The sequence below is a fragment of the Pimephales promelas genome, chromosome 2, assembly GCF_988280905.1.
Source record: "Pimephales promelas chromosome 2, fPimPro1.hap1.1, whole genome shotgun sequence".
In the NCBI taxonomy this organism is placed as follows: Eukaryota; Metazoa; Chordata; class Actinopteri; order Cypriniformes; family Leuciscidae; genus Pimephales; species Pimephales promelas.
This window is the reverse complement of record NC_142770.1, coordinates 34,782,226-34,799,742: the sequence shown is the minus strand read 5'-3', so window position 1 is coordinate 34,799,742 and position 17,517 is coordinate 34,782,226. Positions and strand designations below refer to the sequence as shown.

General features: G+C 37.3%; 1 protein-coding gene and 1 long non-coding RNA gene across 2 annotated transcripts in view; both read left to right on the top strand.

Moving 5' to 3' along the window:
* The window catches only part of LOC120490933 (NACHT, LRR and PYD domains-containing protein 3), an 82,527-nt gene extending 70,300 nt beyond the window's left edge, over positions 1-12,227 (top strand). The window contains exons 14-19 of the mRNA XM_089122272.1: positions 2,772-2,945; positions 3,399-3,572; positions 4,972-5,145; positions 5,353-5,526; positions 9,974-10,128; positions 11,508-12,227. Of these exons, the coding sequence (XP_088978398.1) occupies positions 2,772-2,945; positions 3,399-3,572; positions 4,972-5,145; positions 5,353-5,526; positions 9,974-10,128; positions 11,508-11,521 (865 nt within the window). The 3' untranslated portion in view covers positions 11,522-12,227. The remainder of the gene's footprint in view (positions 1-2,771; positions 2,946-3,398; positions 3,573-4,971; positions 5,146-5,352; positions 5,527-9,973; positions 10,129-11,507) is intronic.
* Positions 1-17,517, top strand: part of LOC148997257 (uncharacterized) — a 449,839-nt gene that overhangs the window by 408,822 nt on the left and 23,500 nt on the right. The window lies entirely within an intron of this gene.

Here is a 17,517-nt window from a genome sequence, read left to right as displayed (position 1 = left end):
GTAATCTGTTTGGCAGGTGATATGAGCTGTCAGCGCATTAAATGAATCATATCTCACTGAATACCGAACTGATTTTCACACTGGGTTTTTTGCTGCAAAGGTCATACATGTAGCTATGATACAGGACACATGGGATATTTTATTCACAAAATACAACCAATAGTACAGTAATGTTAAATCTTAAATCTTACTTGTGAAAAGTAATTCCCGAGCGATAGTCCACCGATTTGAGCAGGAATATGCTGCACAGTGCTCTGTCATCTACTGCTGCTATACAACACAATAGGAATACGACCGGTTCAAGATGGCGGCCGGATTTCTCAGTGCACAGCGGCCAATAGGGCATCTAGTCTCTATATGATATCTACTATGTCGGCACCAGTGTAGCAAGGTTTAAGGAAGAAGGAGGCAGAACCGGAGGACAATCAAATAACTCTTTATTCAACTGAAATAAACAAACAAAATAGCCTGCCTGCCAGCAGCCTCTCGTGTACGACTGCTGGCTACCGAAATAAAATATAACAAAATAGAAACAAAAGCAGGCCTGTTTATCTCTCGATCATCCACGTCGTCGCTCCCCTTTATGCTTCCGCTCGTCTGTGAGAGATGCGAGACCGGTGTGCTCACAGGTGCGGCTCATTAACAATCACACCACCGGCCTCGCGCCGCTCTCTCACGCCCCTCGCTGTCCTGTTCACTACAGTCTTAAAATGTCTTAAAGTCATGGGCGAGGCTAGCCCCTTTTTAGGGGTGCTTCAGCACCCCTAAAGAGGAGCTCAGCATCCCTAAAACTTGGAGCAAGAAATGTTGTTATTCTAAAAATTTTGTTCGTCTTTGACACGGTTAAATAATGTCCAAAACATACTCAGTAGTTTGTGGTTTAAAATGAAATGAAAGCATTTCTCTTCTAACGTTACTTCTTTGTACCTGCACCGCTCAGCACGGCCGTCATCCAGCGCGAAACACACGCAGAGTTATGAGAATCCGGGCCGTTAGGTAGTTTTGTTAATCAACTGAGACGCTCCAGAGCTGTGTCTCAAACTTCTTTCCTTTCAGTTGTTCCGATTCCGAAACCATATCGGTGAGTACTGGAGTCAGTATCCTGAATCACCATGGTACACCTATAAGAAGTGTTTATTTTCGGACTGTTTTAATCTAGCGGGTCGCCTCCGCTGTGGAGTAACGTTAGCGGAGTGGCAATCGGGAGAGTCGGGAGTTTTACCGGTGAGCCGGTGGTGTTTCGAGGCCGCGAGGGCCGATCTGATAAAATTTATACATTGCAAGTTCGCCATGCGCCCAAGCGAGGGGAAGAAAAAAAAAAGTTTTTTTTTTTTTTTTTTTTTGCATTTTCGATAACGGAGCTTTGCCTGTCTAACGGAGAAGTGCCTGTCTTTCTAGTAAATAGATGCACGTCACGGAGTACTACAGTGGCGTAGGTCGTAGGGCGTGAGTGAAGTTAGATGCGTTCGACCTGAGTTCGAATCTACCTTTTGCCTAACTCTCTTCTCTCTTTTCCCAACACACATGAGATGTAAAATGTATATGTAAAATGTATAACCTAACATAAAGGGCTCTAGTGTTATATTTTGCCAACAAACTAAAAGTGAATCCATGATATGGCTTTTTGCCTATATAAAACAGCACAAATTTTGCTGGGTGATTTAAAGAAAAGTGTGCACTTTGCTCACGCGATCAGCATGGTTATATATCTGGTATTTTCTCCTAAATAAAAGCTTACGGGTTTATTTCTTGCAAGTGTAGAAATATGATAAAAGTATTTTAATTTTCCTATAGTGTAATGTTGACTAAAATATACTTTTGAAATATTAATTTTCATTATATAGTACATTTATAGGCTATATGGATTTTACATCATAGGAATAATTATATAAATCATTATTACATTATTATAATAATTGTTTGGGATCTTAAAACACCATTGATAATGTAATGTAGACTGAGACTCAACTAAAAAGATGTTTGAGCCCTGTTTATTGTCCTGGTACAAATCAATGCTTTTTCTTTGTTCAATGAGCAGTTCATGGGTTGAAGCTCTTAATTTTAATCTCTCAAAGAGCACGAGATTGATGCATTTAACCTTAAAATTAAAAAAAAATTCTAACGGGGGAGCATGCCCCCGAACCCCCCTAGAGGAACAGAGTCTACCCAACATAGTTTAACTAATTTGTTAATATCTTTAAGGTTGCCTTTTTTTACTGCTGGCTGGGGAACTACTGATGAAAATTAGCTCTTTTAGCTAACTCGGGTACATTTTCATTGTTCTAATGTTGATTAATGTGTACACTGTCCTCCTTGCAAATAACTAATTAAATAAATAAAATGAAGAGAGAGGGGGAGCATATATGGGTGTAAAATGTGGGTGGTGGCAGTGGGGCTCATTGGGTGCTCAGCACCCCTAAAGCTCTGACCCTAGAATCGCCCCTGCTTAAAGGTCTTAAATTTGACTCACTGAAACCTGTCTTTGGACACTGCGGGTATAGTCACATTTACCTCACATCTACTGTTAAAAATATGTCTTACCTGTTAATTTATTTAAACTTCATATGAAATTCAAGATGAAAATGTGTGTTATAGGCCTATATATCACAAATAAAACCACAGATCCCTGCAGATCCCTGCCCCTACAGATCGTGTCTCCTCGGCCATTGAAGGGCGCAGAAAATCAGTTTGGGATTTGTCCTTAATTTGTTATGAAGATGCTGTAACTTTGCAAAATGAAGATATTGTTTTTCTCATTTCTCCAAATGTAGCTTAAGCTGCTGTAAACTGACGGATGAAGGTTGTTCTGCTGTGACTTCAGCTCTGAAATCAAACCCGTCACACCTGAGACATCTGAGCCTGAGCTGGAATAAACTAGGAGACTCAGGAGTGAAGAACCTCAGTGATCTACTGATGAACCCACAGTGCAAACTGGAGAAACTATAGTTAGTAACATTATACTGTACAGCAGTTACTGTGATATTACAGTTTATTTTAAGACAACAGGACTCAAGTAATAGTGTTTATATCTCGGCACCTTCTGTTACTCTTTATTTTAAATGTCTTTTAACTAGTAAATAATCTTAGTACTCTGCTATATATTACAATTTTTCTGACAGCCTCATTTTCATCCACATAAATCAAATATATCATCTAACCTGACTAAGGTCTATTGTGTTAAATTTGAAGAATGTACTGATTGTGTAAATGCCGATAAGAAATCTCCTGCTACGATAAAGAGTAAAGAAAAGAGACATAAAAGAAATAGAAGAAAAATGAAAGAGGAGAATCAACATCTTCCAGCACACAGAACTAGTGTGACAGCCTTAAAAACAGAGTATGGGGAATAAACTAAGTGCCTGATGAAGCATTTCAGTCTTTTCTCTTTCTGTCTTCAGTCTGTGGAGATGCAGTATTACAGAGGAACAGAGTCTCATCCTGACTTCAGCTCTGAAATCAAACCCATCACACCTGAGAGATCTGAACCTGCGTGAGAATAAACTAGGAGACTCAGGAGTGAAGAACCTCAGTGATCTACTGATGAACCCACAGTGCAAACTGAAGATACTACAGTTAGTAACATTATACTGTACAGCAGTTACTGTGATATTACAGTTTACAGTTTATTTTAAGACAACAGGACTCAAGTAATAGTGTTTATAGCTCGGCACCTTCTGTTAGACTTTATTTTAAATGTCTTTTAAAGGGATAGTTCACTTTGAAATTAATTTTTGATATGTTTTATCTTACCTCAAGGGCATCCAAGATGTAGGTGTCTTTGTTTCCTCTTTATTTTAAATTTTGATATTTTTCAGTCAAACTGTTGTTGTCTATCAGTCATACACTGGAGGCAAAGGGGGTCCACCAAAAAGCATGCACAGAGAAGTCCAAATTAAACATGATTTAATGATTCGTAAATGTAAGTACACATTGATGGCCTAAGACACGAAACGAGCGGTTTGTGTGAGAAAACGAACAGTATTTATATAGTTTTTACCTCGTGTAATCCAAGTGATCTGAATCAGTTGTGCAATGTCCAACTGAACCGAACTGAATCAGTTCAATGTTACGCCGGAAGTGATCGCTTGCGTGTGACGTCACTCAATATTTACACGGGGATTTCGGAAGTTTTACCTTTTACTAAACATACAAAGTATTTAGATATACCGAAATCGTCCTCCATTGCGGTTTCCCATATATCTAAATATGTTTAGTGAAAGTTAAAACTTCCGAAATCTCTGTATAAACAAAGAGTGACGTAGGCGCACAAGTGATCACTTCCAGCGCATGAGCAGACCGAAGCGCCCTTGCCGTCAGATCATTTTGTCATGACTAATATTTAAAAGAGTTAAAAACGATATAAATCCTGTTCGTTTTCTCACACAAACCGCTCGTTTCGTGTCTTAGGCCATCAATGTGTACTTACATTTACGAGTCATTAAATCATGTTTAATTTGGACTTCTCTGTGCTGCTTTTTGGTGGACCCCCTTAGCCTCCAGTGAATGTCTGATAGACAGCAACGGTTTGACTGAAAAATGTCAAAATTGAAAATACTGTGGAAACAAAGACACCTACATCTTGGATGCCCTTGAGGTAAGATAAAACATATCAAAAATTAATTTCAAAGTGAACTATCCCTAACATGTAAATAATCTTAGTACTCTGCTATATATTACAATTTTTTCTAAATGCCTCATTTTCATCCACATAAATCAAATATTTCATCTAACCTGACTAAGATCTATTGTGTTAAATTTGAAGAATGTACTGATTGTGTAAATGCTGAAAAGAAATCTCCTGCTGTGATAAAGAATAAAGAAAAGAGACATAAAAGAAATAGAAGAAAAATGAAAGAGGAGAATCAACATCTTCCAGCACACAGAACTAGTGTGACAGCCTTAAAAACAGAGTATGGGGAATAAACTAAGTGCCTGATGAAGCATTTCAGTCTTTTCTCTTTCTGTCTTCAGTCTGTGGAGATGCAGTATTACAGAGGAACAGAGTCTCATCCTGACTTCAGCTCTGAAATCAAACCCGTCACACCTGAGAGATCTGATCCTGAGCTGGAATAAACTAGGAGACTCAGGAGTGAAGAACCTCAGTGATCTACTGATGAACCCACAGTGCAAACTGAAGACACTACAGTTAGTGTCATTATACTGTACAGCAGTTACTGTGATATTACAGTTTACAGTTTATTTTAAGACAACAGGACTCAAGTAATAGTGTTTATAGCTCGGCACCTTCTGTTACTCTTTATTTTAAATGTCTTTTAACTAGTAAACTTAAGTAAAACTTATTAAACTAAGTGCCTGATGAAGCATTTCAGTTTTTTCTCTTCCTGTCTTCAGTCTGGATAGTTGCAGTATTACAGAGAAACAGAGTCTCATCCTGACTTCAGCTCTGAAATCAAACCCATCACACCTGAGACATCTGAACCTGAGTGTGAATAAACTAGGAGACTCAGGAGTGAATCACTTATGTGACGTACTAAAGGATTCACACTGTAAACTGGAGAGATTGAGGTCAGTAACATTCACACACATCAGTGGTTCTCAAACTTCTCTTATGGACATAAACCACATTTTGGATTTTATATTTTGTTTAATATTAATATTCCTGTAGTTCAGAATCACGTTTATGAGACCCACATCAGTTATTCGACTCTTTCCTTTTGCAGATATGTGGAATCTAATAACACACACACACACACACACACACACACACACACACACACACACACACACACACACACACACACACTACAATAGTAACATTTCAAATTTTGAAAGCCAAATAAATAAATGTATACATCTGTAGCAATTTCGTCTATTTCTAAACTCTTCCCATCTGTTTAGAAGTGCTCGAAGTGCTCTGTCTAGTTTAAAGATCAACAGGTGCTCAAACCCCATACTAAAAGAATCAACATTTTTAAAGCTACACTATGCGTTTTATTATTAATTTACAAAATAACCCTTATACACTTTGATAAACCTGTAATATTGAACTGTATGTTAGAGCTGTTTGTGTGGATTTCATTGGACATTACCTGCATCATACACACTTACACAGAGAAAAGTAACTCCAGTAGTGAGTTTTAAAGGGAACCCCGACTAGTGAGGCATGTTGGCCTTATAAGATTAACGTGGGCGTCAGATATAAAAAGGTGATATAAAAACACTCCAAATGTTTTTGATTTTATAAAAAAAAGTAGAAAATCCATTCACTGGTAGGCCGCCATAGTTATTTACGTCTCACTGCATTCTGGGTAGTGACGTGTAATGGTTGCAGTCGGTTGAGCCTAGCCGCTGTAGCTGCTTCGTTTATTGTTTTTTCCAACCGGCTAGCTAGATGAGTTAGTTAACTGAATGAATTGAGAATATCATCACCTGAAAATCCGGTAACATCAGCCATTTTCATTCAACCAGCTGATTTCTGTAAATAAATGTAATCTTAAATGTATATTGCTGTCAACTTTAGCCGTTTAGTCGACTAATCAGTCTTGGTCGACTGACATTCTTATTGTTGCATTATTTTTTTTTTACTTATAGAAAGAAATTTTCAATGATTTACTCCTTTATAAGCAGGTATATATTACTGTATTCTAAATATAATTAGCCTATGTTTTATCCCCAACTTTAAATACTTTAATTTAAGCTATTTTGTAACAGCGCCACAGTTTAGCGCACACACATAAACACTCGGTCTCAGGGACGTGCACAGGGGGGTTGCTCAGGTTGCCCGGGCAACTGCCCATATGCCCTTCTCGACTCAGGTTGCCCTTCCGAGGAAAAAAAAATCGTACAATGGATGTAGAATTTCACGTAGGCCTAGACAAAAAAAAAAAAAAAAACAACATAAAAATCGCAAAGCCTCATTCACTTCCAAAAAAAAAAAAAAGTGAAAGTCAAACTGTTTCCACGAGACCATAGACTGCACGCGACCGGTGCGTATGGTAAGGCACCGCAAATTACTCAGGCCTCCATCTCGTGTCGCGCGCTAATTAATGTGTACGAAGTCCATGACAAAATGAAGCGAAACTATCGTTCTCGTCACGAAAAGAGGAAGAAGAAAAACATGAGAGTGAATTGCGGGAACAGCAGTCAGGTAAATGTGTTCTCTCATCTCTAGTGTCAGCAAAGTTTGATGGTTTGTCTGGGCAGGCAGTGCATCTCTTGCATCACTTTTTGCCTGACAAAAGTGAGAGTAAAATACCATTATTTATTACGTTTTGTTTTTGATAAACGACAAAGTGCAACAACAGTCTTTGTTTACTGCAGCTCGGAAAACATAACCGCGTCGCGTGTGTTGCGTTCATATGCGCGTGCACGAAATGAAACTCGCATTTGCAAGCAGAAATATGGAGACCAGAGAAATACTGTACAATATGGCACTCCCAATCAAAGTACACATTATAAAGACACTGATTATCTAGTCTCAGTCAGTGTAGTTAAAAACTCTAAACAACTGTACTAATTGCAAGATATAAACCAATGTATTGGCAATTTGACATTGATTGACTATTGATTTATAGGCTATATTGAATTTAAAATGATGATTAGATGGACATTCTGGTCAATACGAATGCAAATCCCTCAGTAAATAACCATAAATCAAGATTTGCTTCAACATGCATAAAAAAAATTAAATAAAATTCATAGGCTACTGATTCCGAAAATACCCTGGCTAGAGAGAACCAAATTTAATCCCAAAAGCCAAAGTTCAGGGTTGTAATTTATTATTTTCTTCTTGTTTATGTTTATGTTAATATTCACTTGTTATCTTAACATTCTATAAAAATGCTTTATTCAGTAAACATTGTTTGTTTGAACCTCATTCTATTCTATACTGTTGTACTTATTCTTTGACTGTTTTGTTTAAAGGAGGGAGGATTGTATTGGGCGGTATTGAGTGGCAATGGCAAATGGTTTACATGGCTCACGGCATCACAGATCAGGTAGAGGGCCCCTTAGAATTTTGCTTAGGGCCCCAGGGGGAGGTCAGGATTGGCAAAAAAGAATTGTATTTTTTCCCGAAATCTAAGCGTTTTTTATTTTTTCGAGTTTTTTCCATTCAATCCAGATTATTTCTTTTCAAATAAATAAAAAAATAAATAATAATTTAAAAAACAATAAACAACAATATGAGGAACTCTTTTGCTCATTTGTCTCATCTCTGACATTTTGCAATCTTTATAAATAATTATAAGACCATAAGATGAGGCATTGCGTTTGGACAATAAACACGGCCAGATAAGGCAATTTGGAAGGGGACAAATTCAACTGAATATATTCCTTCATATAGCCCGTGAGGGGGGAGGGGGGGGGGGTGCCCTTTTTTTCAGGTCAGAGCAACTGCCCCTCAAAATTCCTGTGCACGTCCCTGCTCGGTCTGCACCTGAGGCTGTCTGCGCTGCTGCTGCGCGCTAAGTAAGCGATATAGTTTAGCTGTATTCATTCAGTTAGAACGCTACTTGTTTTGGTTTTTAGGTTTTTATACACTGTATGTTTTTATCTCGATGCGGCGTGGACGCACTTGGAAAAAAAGAGCACGTCATCTTTATCATGCTGACTCAATAGATTGTGTTTTCTTGATATGTTTTTGTTTTTATTTGTACACTTTACGCAATCGAAAATAGCCTAAATAATATAACAAAACAAAAATAAACCTATATGCGGTCCTACAATACAGCTAATTATTATTAGGATTGTTTTTAGGGCTTTTGTTTTTGTGTGCGTTTGATTTAAAACTAGCCCTAATTGCTGCGCAGGGTGGACTCAGTAAATACATAATAACGATTTGAGACAAATAATTTAAATTAATTATAAAACTATGTAACCTAATGGTGCTCTGTGGCGCGGCAGGATTTTGAACAAGGTCCGAGAGCAGCTATTTCTATGCGTTCAACAGTGAGTGACTGCTTAGGGAAGCACACGACGGCGGTAGATGACTTATTAAATTATTTATACTGATAGTACGATCGTCTGATCTATACAGCCTACCCTGGACAGCTGCTGACAAAAAGTGCTGTAAAAGCTCTTTACAGCAAACGCTCTCGTTCTCGCTTGGCATTGGCCACTGCCGCAGACACCATCTATTTTGCCCCACTCTCGCTTATTCGACTCTCTGATAATCTTAACTTTCATGTAACTATTGAGTATGCCTGTCGTTTTCCGCATTTATTCTCTTGATTTAAGCCTACTGTGCGCTCGGGTTCAAACTGAAAAGGCTGAACGGCAGACGTGTTCATCTCGCTACTGTCAAAACTGGGCCAGCAACAACCTTTACACGTCACTACCCAGAATGCATTGAGACGTCAATAACTATGGCGGCCTACCAGTGAATGGATTTTCGACTTTTTTTATTAAAATCAAAAACATTTGGAGTGTTTTTGTATCACCTTTTTATAGCCGACGTCCATGTTAATCTTATAAGGCCAACATGCCTCACTAGTCGGAGTTCCCTTTAATTTTTACCAAAAGTGTAGTGTAGTGTAGCGATAAAGAGATACTCAACCCAAAACTGAAAATGTTATCATTTACACCCTTATGCCATTTCAGCTTTATATGACTTTCTTCAGATGAAGTCCATGATTTTTAGATAAATAATCTGTCTCTATGAGTCTTTACAAGTGTACTGGACCTCAAAGATGATTCTTCAGAAAACACACAAAGCAAACACAGCGGTTATCCATTCGACCCCAGTTGATAAATTAAAGTCTTCTGAAGCAAAACGATAGGTGTTGATGAGAGAAACTTTATAAACAATAAACCATAACATCATCTATAAACCAACTGTAACCTTGTGAGGAGAATCTCTTTAACAAACACTTCAACAAAGTGTTCAATACGTTTATTCTCAGTCTCTCCTGAAAAGACGGTTTACAGTGTATTTGTGGAAAATAATTCACCTTAGTCGTGTTTTGTGATCTGGTGAAAGTAAGATGATCTTTGTCTGTTTGTCTCGTTCTAGCCTACAGTGCTGTGGCATTACAGATGTTTCTGCTTTAACTCAGTCTTTGACGAACTCAAATGCACTGCAGTTTTTAAAAGTGCTTGATCTGAGAGACAATAATATCAGAGACTCAAAGCAGCTCAGAGACGTGTTACGAGACTCAAACTGTACAGGTGAGTAAACATCAGTGATGATAAAGATACTTTCATTATCTCTGACAGTCTTTCAACATTTGTGCAAGGAAAATATCATTAAGTTTTATTGAAACAATGTGGGCAAAATTTAAATAGATTGGAAACCAATAAAGCACAAGCCCACCCCACAGCTAATTCAACATCATTGGCCAATCACAGTCTCCTGCCAAGAAAGATCAGACTTCAGAAAAAAAACTAATACTCTCTACCATGATGTGCTACATAACTTCTAGTAAGGTAAAAACAAAGACTAAAAATGCTGCATTATGCAGACCAGACAAGTAGTTGGCGATATCACTTCGTAAAGAAAGAGTGTGCGCCATGCAAACACACATTCATATGCACATACCTAGACTTAACATGATATATTCATGTGTACGGCTTCACCGTTTTCATGGTTTTGAAGTTTACACAGAGATAATGATATCTTTTTCAAAAACTTTGCGTTCTCAGGTTCTTGTGTCATGGAGATGAATGACAAGAATTTATTCAAAGTTTTCTGTTGAAACTGTGTTGTGTAAATGGCCCTATAAATTATTTTTACAATGGAAATGAATCACCCCTGAACTTACTTAAACTGGACAATGGCTTTCGTCTAGAGCTGCTTGTTTAAATGTTGTTTTAATTTCCTATTATGACTGTAAAGCTGCTTTGTAAAATCTCTATTGTAAAAAGCACTGTATAAATGAAGGTGACTTGGCTTGACCAATGAAATCTCTTGAATCAGCTGGGGGGCGGGGCTTGTACTTTAGTGATTTCTGGAGGAAAAACTAAAGAATAAACAACTTTATTGAACAAGCTTTATGAATTGCATTAGTAGAAAATCATTAGAATTTGTTATAACAAAATTAGACTGATAGTTGTACAGAGATTGTAGAACGCAGGAATAATCAGAGCAGATTCCAGCTTCAGCTCACAGCCGTCCAGCCTCACATGATCAATGTCTCCGTCTCTTGTGTGTTTTTACTTTGACAAGCATCACATCACATTGCTTTAGGCTTTCTTTACTTTACAAACTCTAAGAAATGTGTGAGGATCTGATGTCTGTACAACTTCATCTAAAATTTACATTCTATATTCAAACATAAACTGACATCATCAGTTTTATATCTTTAAAATGAATAGGGATTTTGGTGAGATTTGGCGAGACCATTTAAAACCTAAATCTTATGAATTCAAAGTGATAATACAGAAATGCATGTATTTAATGGCAAATTTAAACTGCTTTAAAGTTTATCATACTAGCTCTTATGTAATGTAAACAGCATTATTAGAAATATACATGTACACTTAAGTGATATTGAATGATTATTGTTGGTGTAGTACTCTTACAAATGATTATTTTATTTTATTTACAGGTGAAATGGATTGAGAAGATCTTAGTCAGAGCTGAGATGAAGCAAGAATAAAGAAGTCTTTAGTATAAGGGCTCAATCATGATGATATTGGAATTTAACTCATCTATATTGAAGCAATCAAAATATTACTAATCACTGTCATTGCCAAATTTGCCACTCCAACGTTTCAAGTGATATGACATTGTTGTGTGCTACACGATTTCTTTAAGTCCCAAAACAAATATTTAGTCTGGTTACACTTTAGGACTGTGATATTAATCAAATTTTATTTTTGATTCTGGCTTCCAAGGATTATAAAAAGAAGATATTTGAGGTAAAACTTTAACTATCCACGTTCCATCTAGAGCAGCTTCCTTTCCTTCCTTCCTAAAACACAAACTTCACGTCAGAATCAGCTCAATCTGTGATAGTTGAAACTAATACCGGCGAGAGATGCTGTTTTCAACTTCAAGGTGGCTCTTGTGTGTGTGTGTGTGTGTGTGTGTGTGTGTGTGTGTGTGTGTGTGTGCGTGTGTGTGTGTGTGTGCCTCCCGAAACGGCCCGCAAAAGACAAGCAAATTATACATTAAGCTTTGTGTAAGTCTAAACCATCAAATAGATGATGTTAGTGTATATTATTAGTATGTAATTATTTTAAAAAACTTACATTTATATTTTGTATAGCTGATTCATTTAAGAACAAAAAATCTTGTTTTGTTAATAAAAAAAGATTGTATTGCACCTGTGTCTTCCTTGTGTTGATAATGCGCTCTACAAGTTATCCAGTATCTCATTTATTCTGAAATCCTCCTTGATTGAACTTAGAGGTTCAGTAAATGCAAGTATATTTAAGGTGGAATTCCTTGAGGTAAGTTATAACTGTTCATTTATTGTGCTTAACTACAATCTCTCAGTTCTCACTAAACACGTTTATGAAGGTTATGAGGCAAATATTCACCTCATGTTTTCGGGACAGCTGGTGGTCAAACTGAGATCAGTCTTCAGACGGAAGTTACTACTGTAAGTCTCAGTTTAAATGGAAAGTTGGTTGTTATACTAAATGATAGTAATAACAAAATGAAAATAGATTGGGAGCCGCTTAGTTCTTTTAACGCGCCGGCCCTGCTTTTTGGTGAGCAAGATTGTCAGATTGCAAGTTAAACTTTAAATATAGCTGCAAGGAGCAATTACCGGGGCCAAGCACAATCAGACGACAAAACATGCCAACATGTGTCAGACCAACTGCAGCAAATAGCAATTGAAGACATTTAAAGATGAATTTAGGCAAAATGGCTGAAAAATCACATACAATTAACTAAAAATGTGATTAAATGGATTATCACTTTCAACCAATAGGTGGCGTAGTTACAAAATCAACCTTTTACAACCTTCAGACCAGTCACATTAAAATACGCAGATTTATTCAAAAGTTATAAGCATTATTAGAAATTTTGTTATAACTTTGACCAAAAGGTGGCGCTGTCTTGATCTTCTGAGTACCTTCAGGGGATGGTGCTGATGGCACAAACTGAGTTTCGTAATGTTACACCAATGCATTCGTTAAGTATAGCATGTTATGTTATAGCGCAAAATAAGTCAACTACAGCCAGAGTTAAAGGCATTTGAAAATTTTATTTTACCACTAGATGGCACTGTTTCGAAACTTCTCAGGCTCCTTCAGGACATCGTACTGATGACCCATACTGAGTTTCGTAACAATTCGTTCATGGGTTCAAAAATACAGCATTTTATCACATAATTCAAAATGTCCGATCTGGGAAAATTGGATATCAGTCGATTCGGCATGACGCCCTGAATCTAACAAGAACATGTTTATGATTTTTGAAAAAACTATTTAGAAGTTATAAGCAAAAATAGCCATTTTTCATATCTCCGGACCAGTAGGTGGCGCAGCACCGAAATGCAGCATGTAGCCTCAGGTCATGCTTATGATGACATGTACTAAGTTTGTTCTAAATAAGTAAAAGCATTGCGGAGATACAGCCTTATGTCTGTTTTTGCAAGCGTTACGTAAAATTTATTTGCGCAGTATTCGAGAACGACATGCAGCGTTTTTTATGAATTCGATAATCTTTGGTTGGCACGGCCTGGAGATGATCTGGTTCAAGTTATTAGCAAAATATGAGTGAAATTTTGGACAGTTGGTGGTGCTAGAGGGATTGAGTTGGAGACTCCAAATATGAAGACTTTTCAGACAGTCCTCTATCAGTGTACCAAACTTTATAACTTTCCCGCAATCGGTTCTATGGGCTGCCATAGACACCCAGTCGGAAGAAGAAACGGAAGAATAATACAATAGGTGCCTCCACACCATCGGTGCTTGGCCCCTAATTACAGTTATTTGGGGATTTTATTTGTCTGATTTTGTATGTGAACAAACGTTTAAAGAACACATTTAAAGAGGGGCTTATGTCAGTGATATTAATAAACGGGTTTCAGCCTGGTTAGCTGGAGAAGATGCCTACATGTTACACACAACAGCTCCTATCCACAAGTTTCCTACGCCCCATGAGGCCTTGCGTCAAAAGTGGGCGCGACTTCCGGTTGGAAGTAAACAAAGCGCGATTTGACACGCTTGACACTCGTTCATTCAACAGTTGACAGTCATTCAAGTTATAGTGATCCAAACTAGTTAACGATGTGGGAACACAACCTCAACGAAATTCAAAAGGGTGAAATAACAGTACCTTTACCATCCGCAGTAGTTGGCTGGGAGTATTATAATAACATTATTAATAATCAATACTCATCAAGGCATGGTGACAGACAGTTGTGCGAGCTGACAAACAATTAAAATAAAAAATACACACTTAGTCATTGTGCTTTGGAGTTTATTCAAAATTATAAATGAATGTGCTGCTTGAATACATTAACTGGCACATTTGGTATTCTGTCAACACAGGCTTTGATCCTGAGTTTAGCTGTAACATCAGTAGAGAACAGCCAAACACATGCTGATAGAGTTTATAAAACATTAAGAATTTAAACAAATGTACACAGGAAGATTCGTCGTCTTTTGGGAGGTGATGGAAACTACAGTCGTTGGCAGGATCACTCTGATTTCGTTTTCAGCTTATGTTCAAAACAGTCACGTTTAAGCCACTAAATTAGTTTAGTCCGGCTATACCAACCGCGAACAGCACATGTTGTCCCTGAGCTCCGTAACGACATCTCTCATAAAGATTTGCGTCTTTAAATAGTAAAATAATTATCCGAAAAACAGCTAGCCTCTTCGCTAACTAACACACAAAATACCATTGGAATGCTACTTCCGCCACCTCACCGGAAGTTTCACCCACTTTATTTTTTACAGGAGCGCCCCTCGGAAACTTGTGGATAAAATACAAACACAATAGAGTTGTTGTGTACGGGGTTGATGCGCAGTTCCAGGCTGATCTTGTTGACATGATGGCCTAGTCCAAGGATAATGATGGTAATAAATATTTGCTGACGTGTATAGACGTATTTAGCAAGTATGCTTGGGCTTGTGTGTTGGAGAATAAGAGGGGTCTTGAGGTTACTAAAGCGTTTGAGTCTATTCTTGAAGAGGGGCGTCTTCCACAGAAATTACAGACGGATCAGGGAAAGGAATTTTTTAACAAGCATTTTCAAGATTAAATTAAATTTATCATTTCGCTACCGCTACTGATTTGATTTGAAAGCCAGCATCGTGGAATATTAAAAAGTTGTTTTGTGGAGAATACAAGAATACATCATCAGTTTTTATCAAAGTATTAAAATGAGACCGGTGGATGTCGACAGTGTAACGGTCACCAGCTGGAGTGCCCTTTTGAGCCAGCAGAGGGCACTCCAGATAAGACTATTATCACTCACAAACTACAGTTCCCAGAACTCACTGCCCGGACTCATCATCACTGATCACATTCACCTGTACCTCATTCACTGATTGCATTCACCTGTGTCTCATCCTGTTAGTCTGTCTATATATACCTTGTGTTCACATTTACTGTTGGCGAAGTCTTGTTTTTACTGTTGGTTGCAATTCTGAGCATTATCCTCCTGACTTTAATTCCTAGGTGAATGTGATCAGTGATGATGAGTCCGGGCAGTGAGTTCTGGGAACTGTAGTTTGTGAGTGATAATAGTCTTATCTGGAGTGCCCTCTGCTGGCTCAAAAGGGCACTCCAGCTGGTGACCGTTACAGACAGAGTAAATATTAATAATTCATTACATTTATATAGCGATTTTCTCGGCACTCAAAGCGCTTTACATAGAGAGGGTAATCTCCTCAACCACCACCAGTATGCAGCATCCCCTTGGATGATGCGACGGCAGCCATATTGTGCCATAAAATACAAATGAGGTTCAAGTGTTTCAAAACTTGTATGGTGATACAGACAGAGAAGCCTGCATTTAATTTCAAAGTCAGCGATGTTGTCAGGATTTCTAAAGTGAGAGGACCGTTCGCCAAAGGTTGTGAACAGAACTACATGGAAGAATTTTTTACCATAAAATGTGTATTCCAGATCAACCACCAGTCTACAGACAGTCGGTTTATGACGATGATGTCATTGAGGGTGTTTTTTTTTATGAGAAAGTGTTGCATAAAATAATTGTAAGTAAAAACAAACCTTTTAATGGTAATAAATGGTACTGGAATTCAACACATACTTTTTCCATACTTTTTCAAATTATGATCAAAACCTTTTCTAATCTTGACAAAACACATTATCAGAAAGGTCTGAGTCTCAAGGTTCCATATTTTGTAACAGAAGTGATATTTGGACAGAAATATATTAATTTGCTACAGCAGAATGCAATTAAATTCAATGGAATTTATGTCATTTTTGGTATTAAGCCTAAACAAAATCTCATGAGAACTTCAATTTTTGTGATATCAACTTCAAATTTGGATCACAACTTTGTTAGATATATGGCTTTGATTTTATAGTAATTTTATAGGAAAAAATATTTTGCAAAATATATATTTTATATAAAAGAAAAAAATATTTAGTAAAGTATATTTGATTTAATGTACATTTAAAACTTCCATAACCTTTTCATACTTTTATTTTTTTGAAGTGTTTTTACTTCAGCAATAATCTGCTGAGTGTTTTCTTTAAAACAAGACTAAACTTAGGCCTTTATTCCAAAGCACTTGAATTACAACCAAGTTTTAATAGTGCATTGTAATGTCCATTCTCAAAAAGGGGGGTGATGGTTAACCGTTATGTGCCAAATTAACCATTTGGTTGAGCATGTTTTTGAAAAATGATTAAAAATATCCTAAAGTTTTTTCATAGCACCAAGTAACATCATTTTGTAAAGTTAAGGCTCTTAAGGCTCTCACTTCTTGTTAGAAGAAGTGTTGTGACAAGTGCTGTTGATTGACGCTGTGAAATCTAGTGGATTTTTTGGCATAATACACCTCAACCAGATGATAGAGATGGCTCAATCAGTTTTAGTGCTTAGCTTTTTGTGTTCAAAATGTTCAAAGGTTTATATAATGAGCGGGTACATGTATCAGTTGTCCAAATCGTGCTTTGTCTTATCCTGAATCACTGTGGTACACCTATAATTTATATTCGGACTATTTTATACTGGTTCTGGTCTTACCGCTGCGGAGTAGCACAGGACCTGCGTGACTCGTCATTCATGTTTGGTTCAATCTTAAATTATACTCTAACTTAACGTTACCTTTGGCTCGTGGAGAGAATAATATTCGTTTGAACTTTTTTCATTTCACGTGAACACACACCAGAATTCTTGCAGAGTCGATTTATCTATTTCGCTGACACAAATCTTTAAATGTTTATGGGTAAAATGACATCAGTGTAATTCACACAGTTCACCACAGGAGGGCGTCAAGATAAAAACAAATGTTCGTCTTAACCCTAAAATCGTATTCTGGACAAATGTGGGCAAAATAGTTTTGATTTATTTTTTTAAAATACTTCCCTTGATCTGAGAGGTACAAGACTTGGCTGCTTTTCCTAAGTTTGCCTCCTGAACACACACAATATATATGTAAGTACACATTGATGGCCTA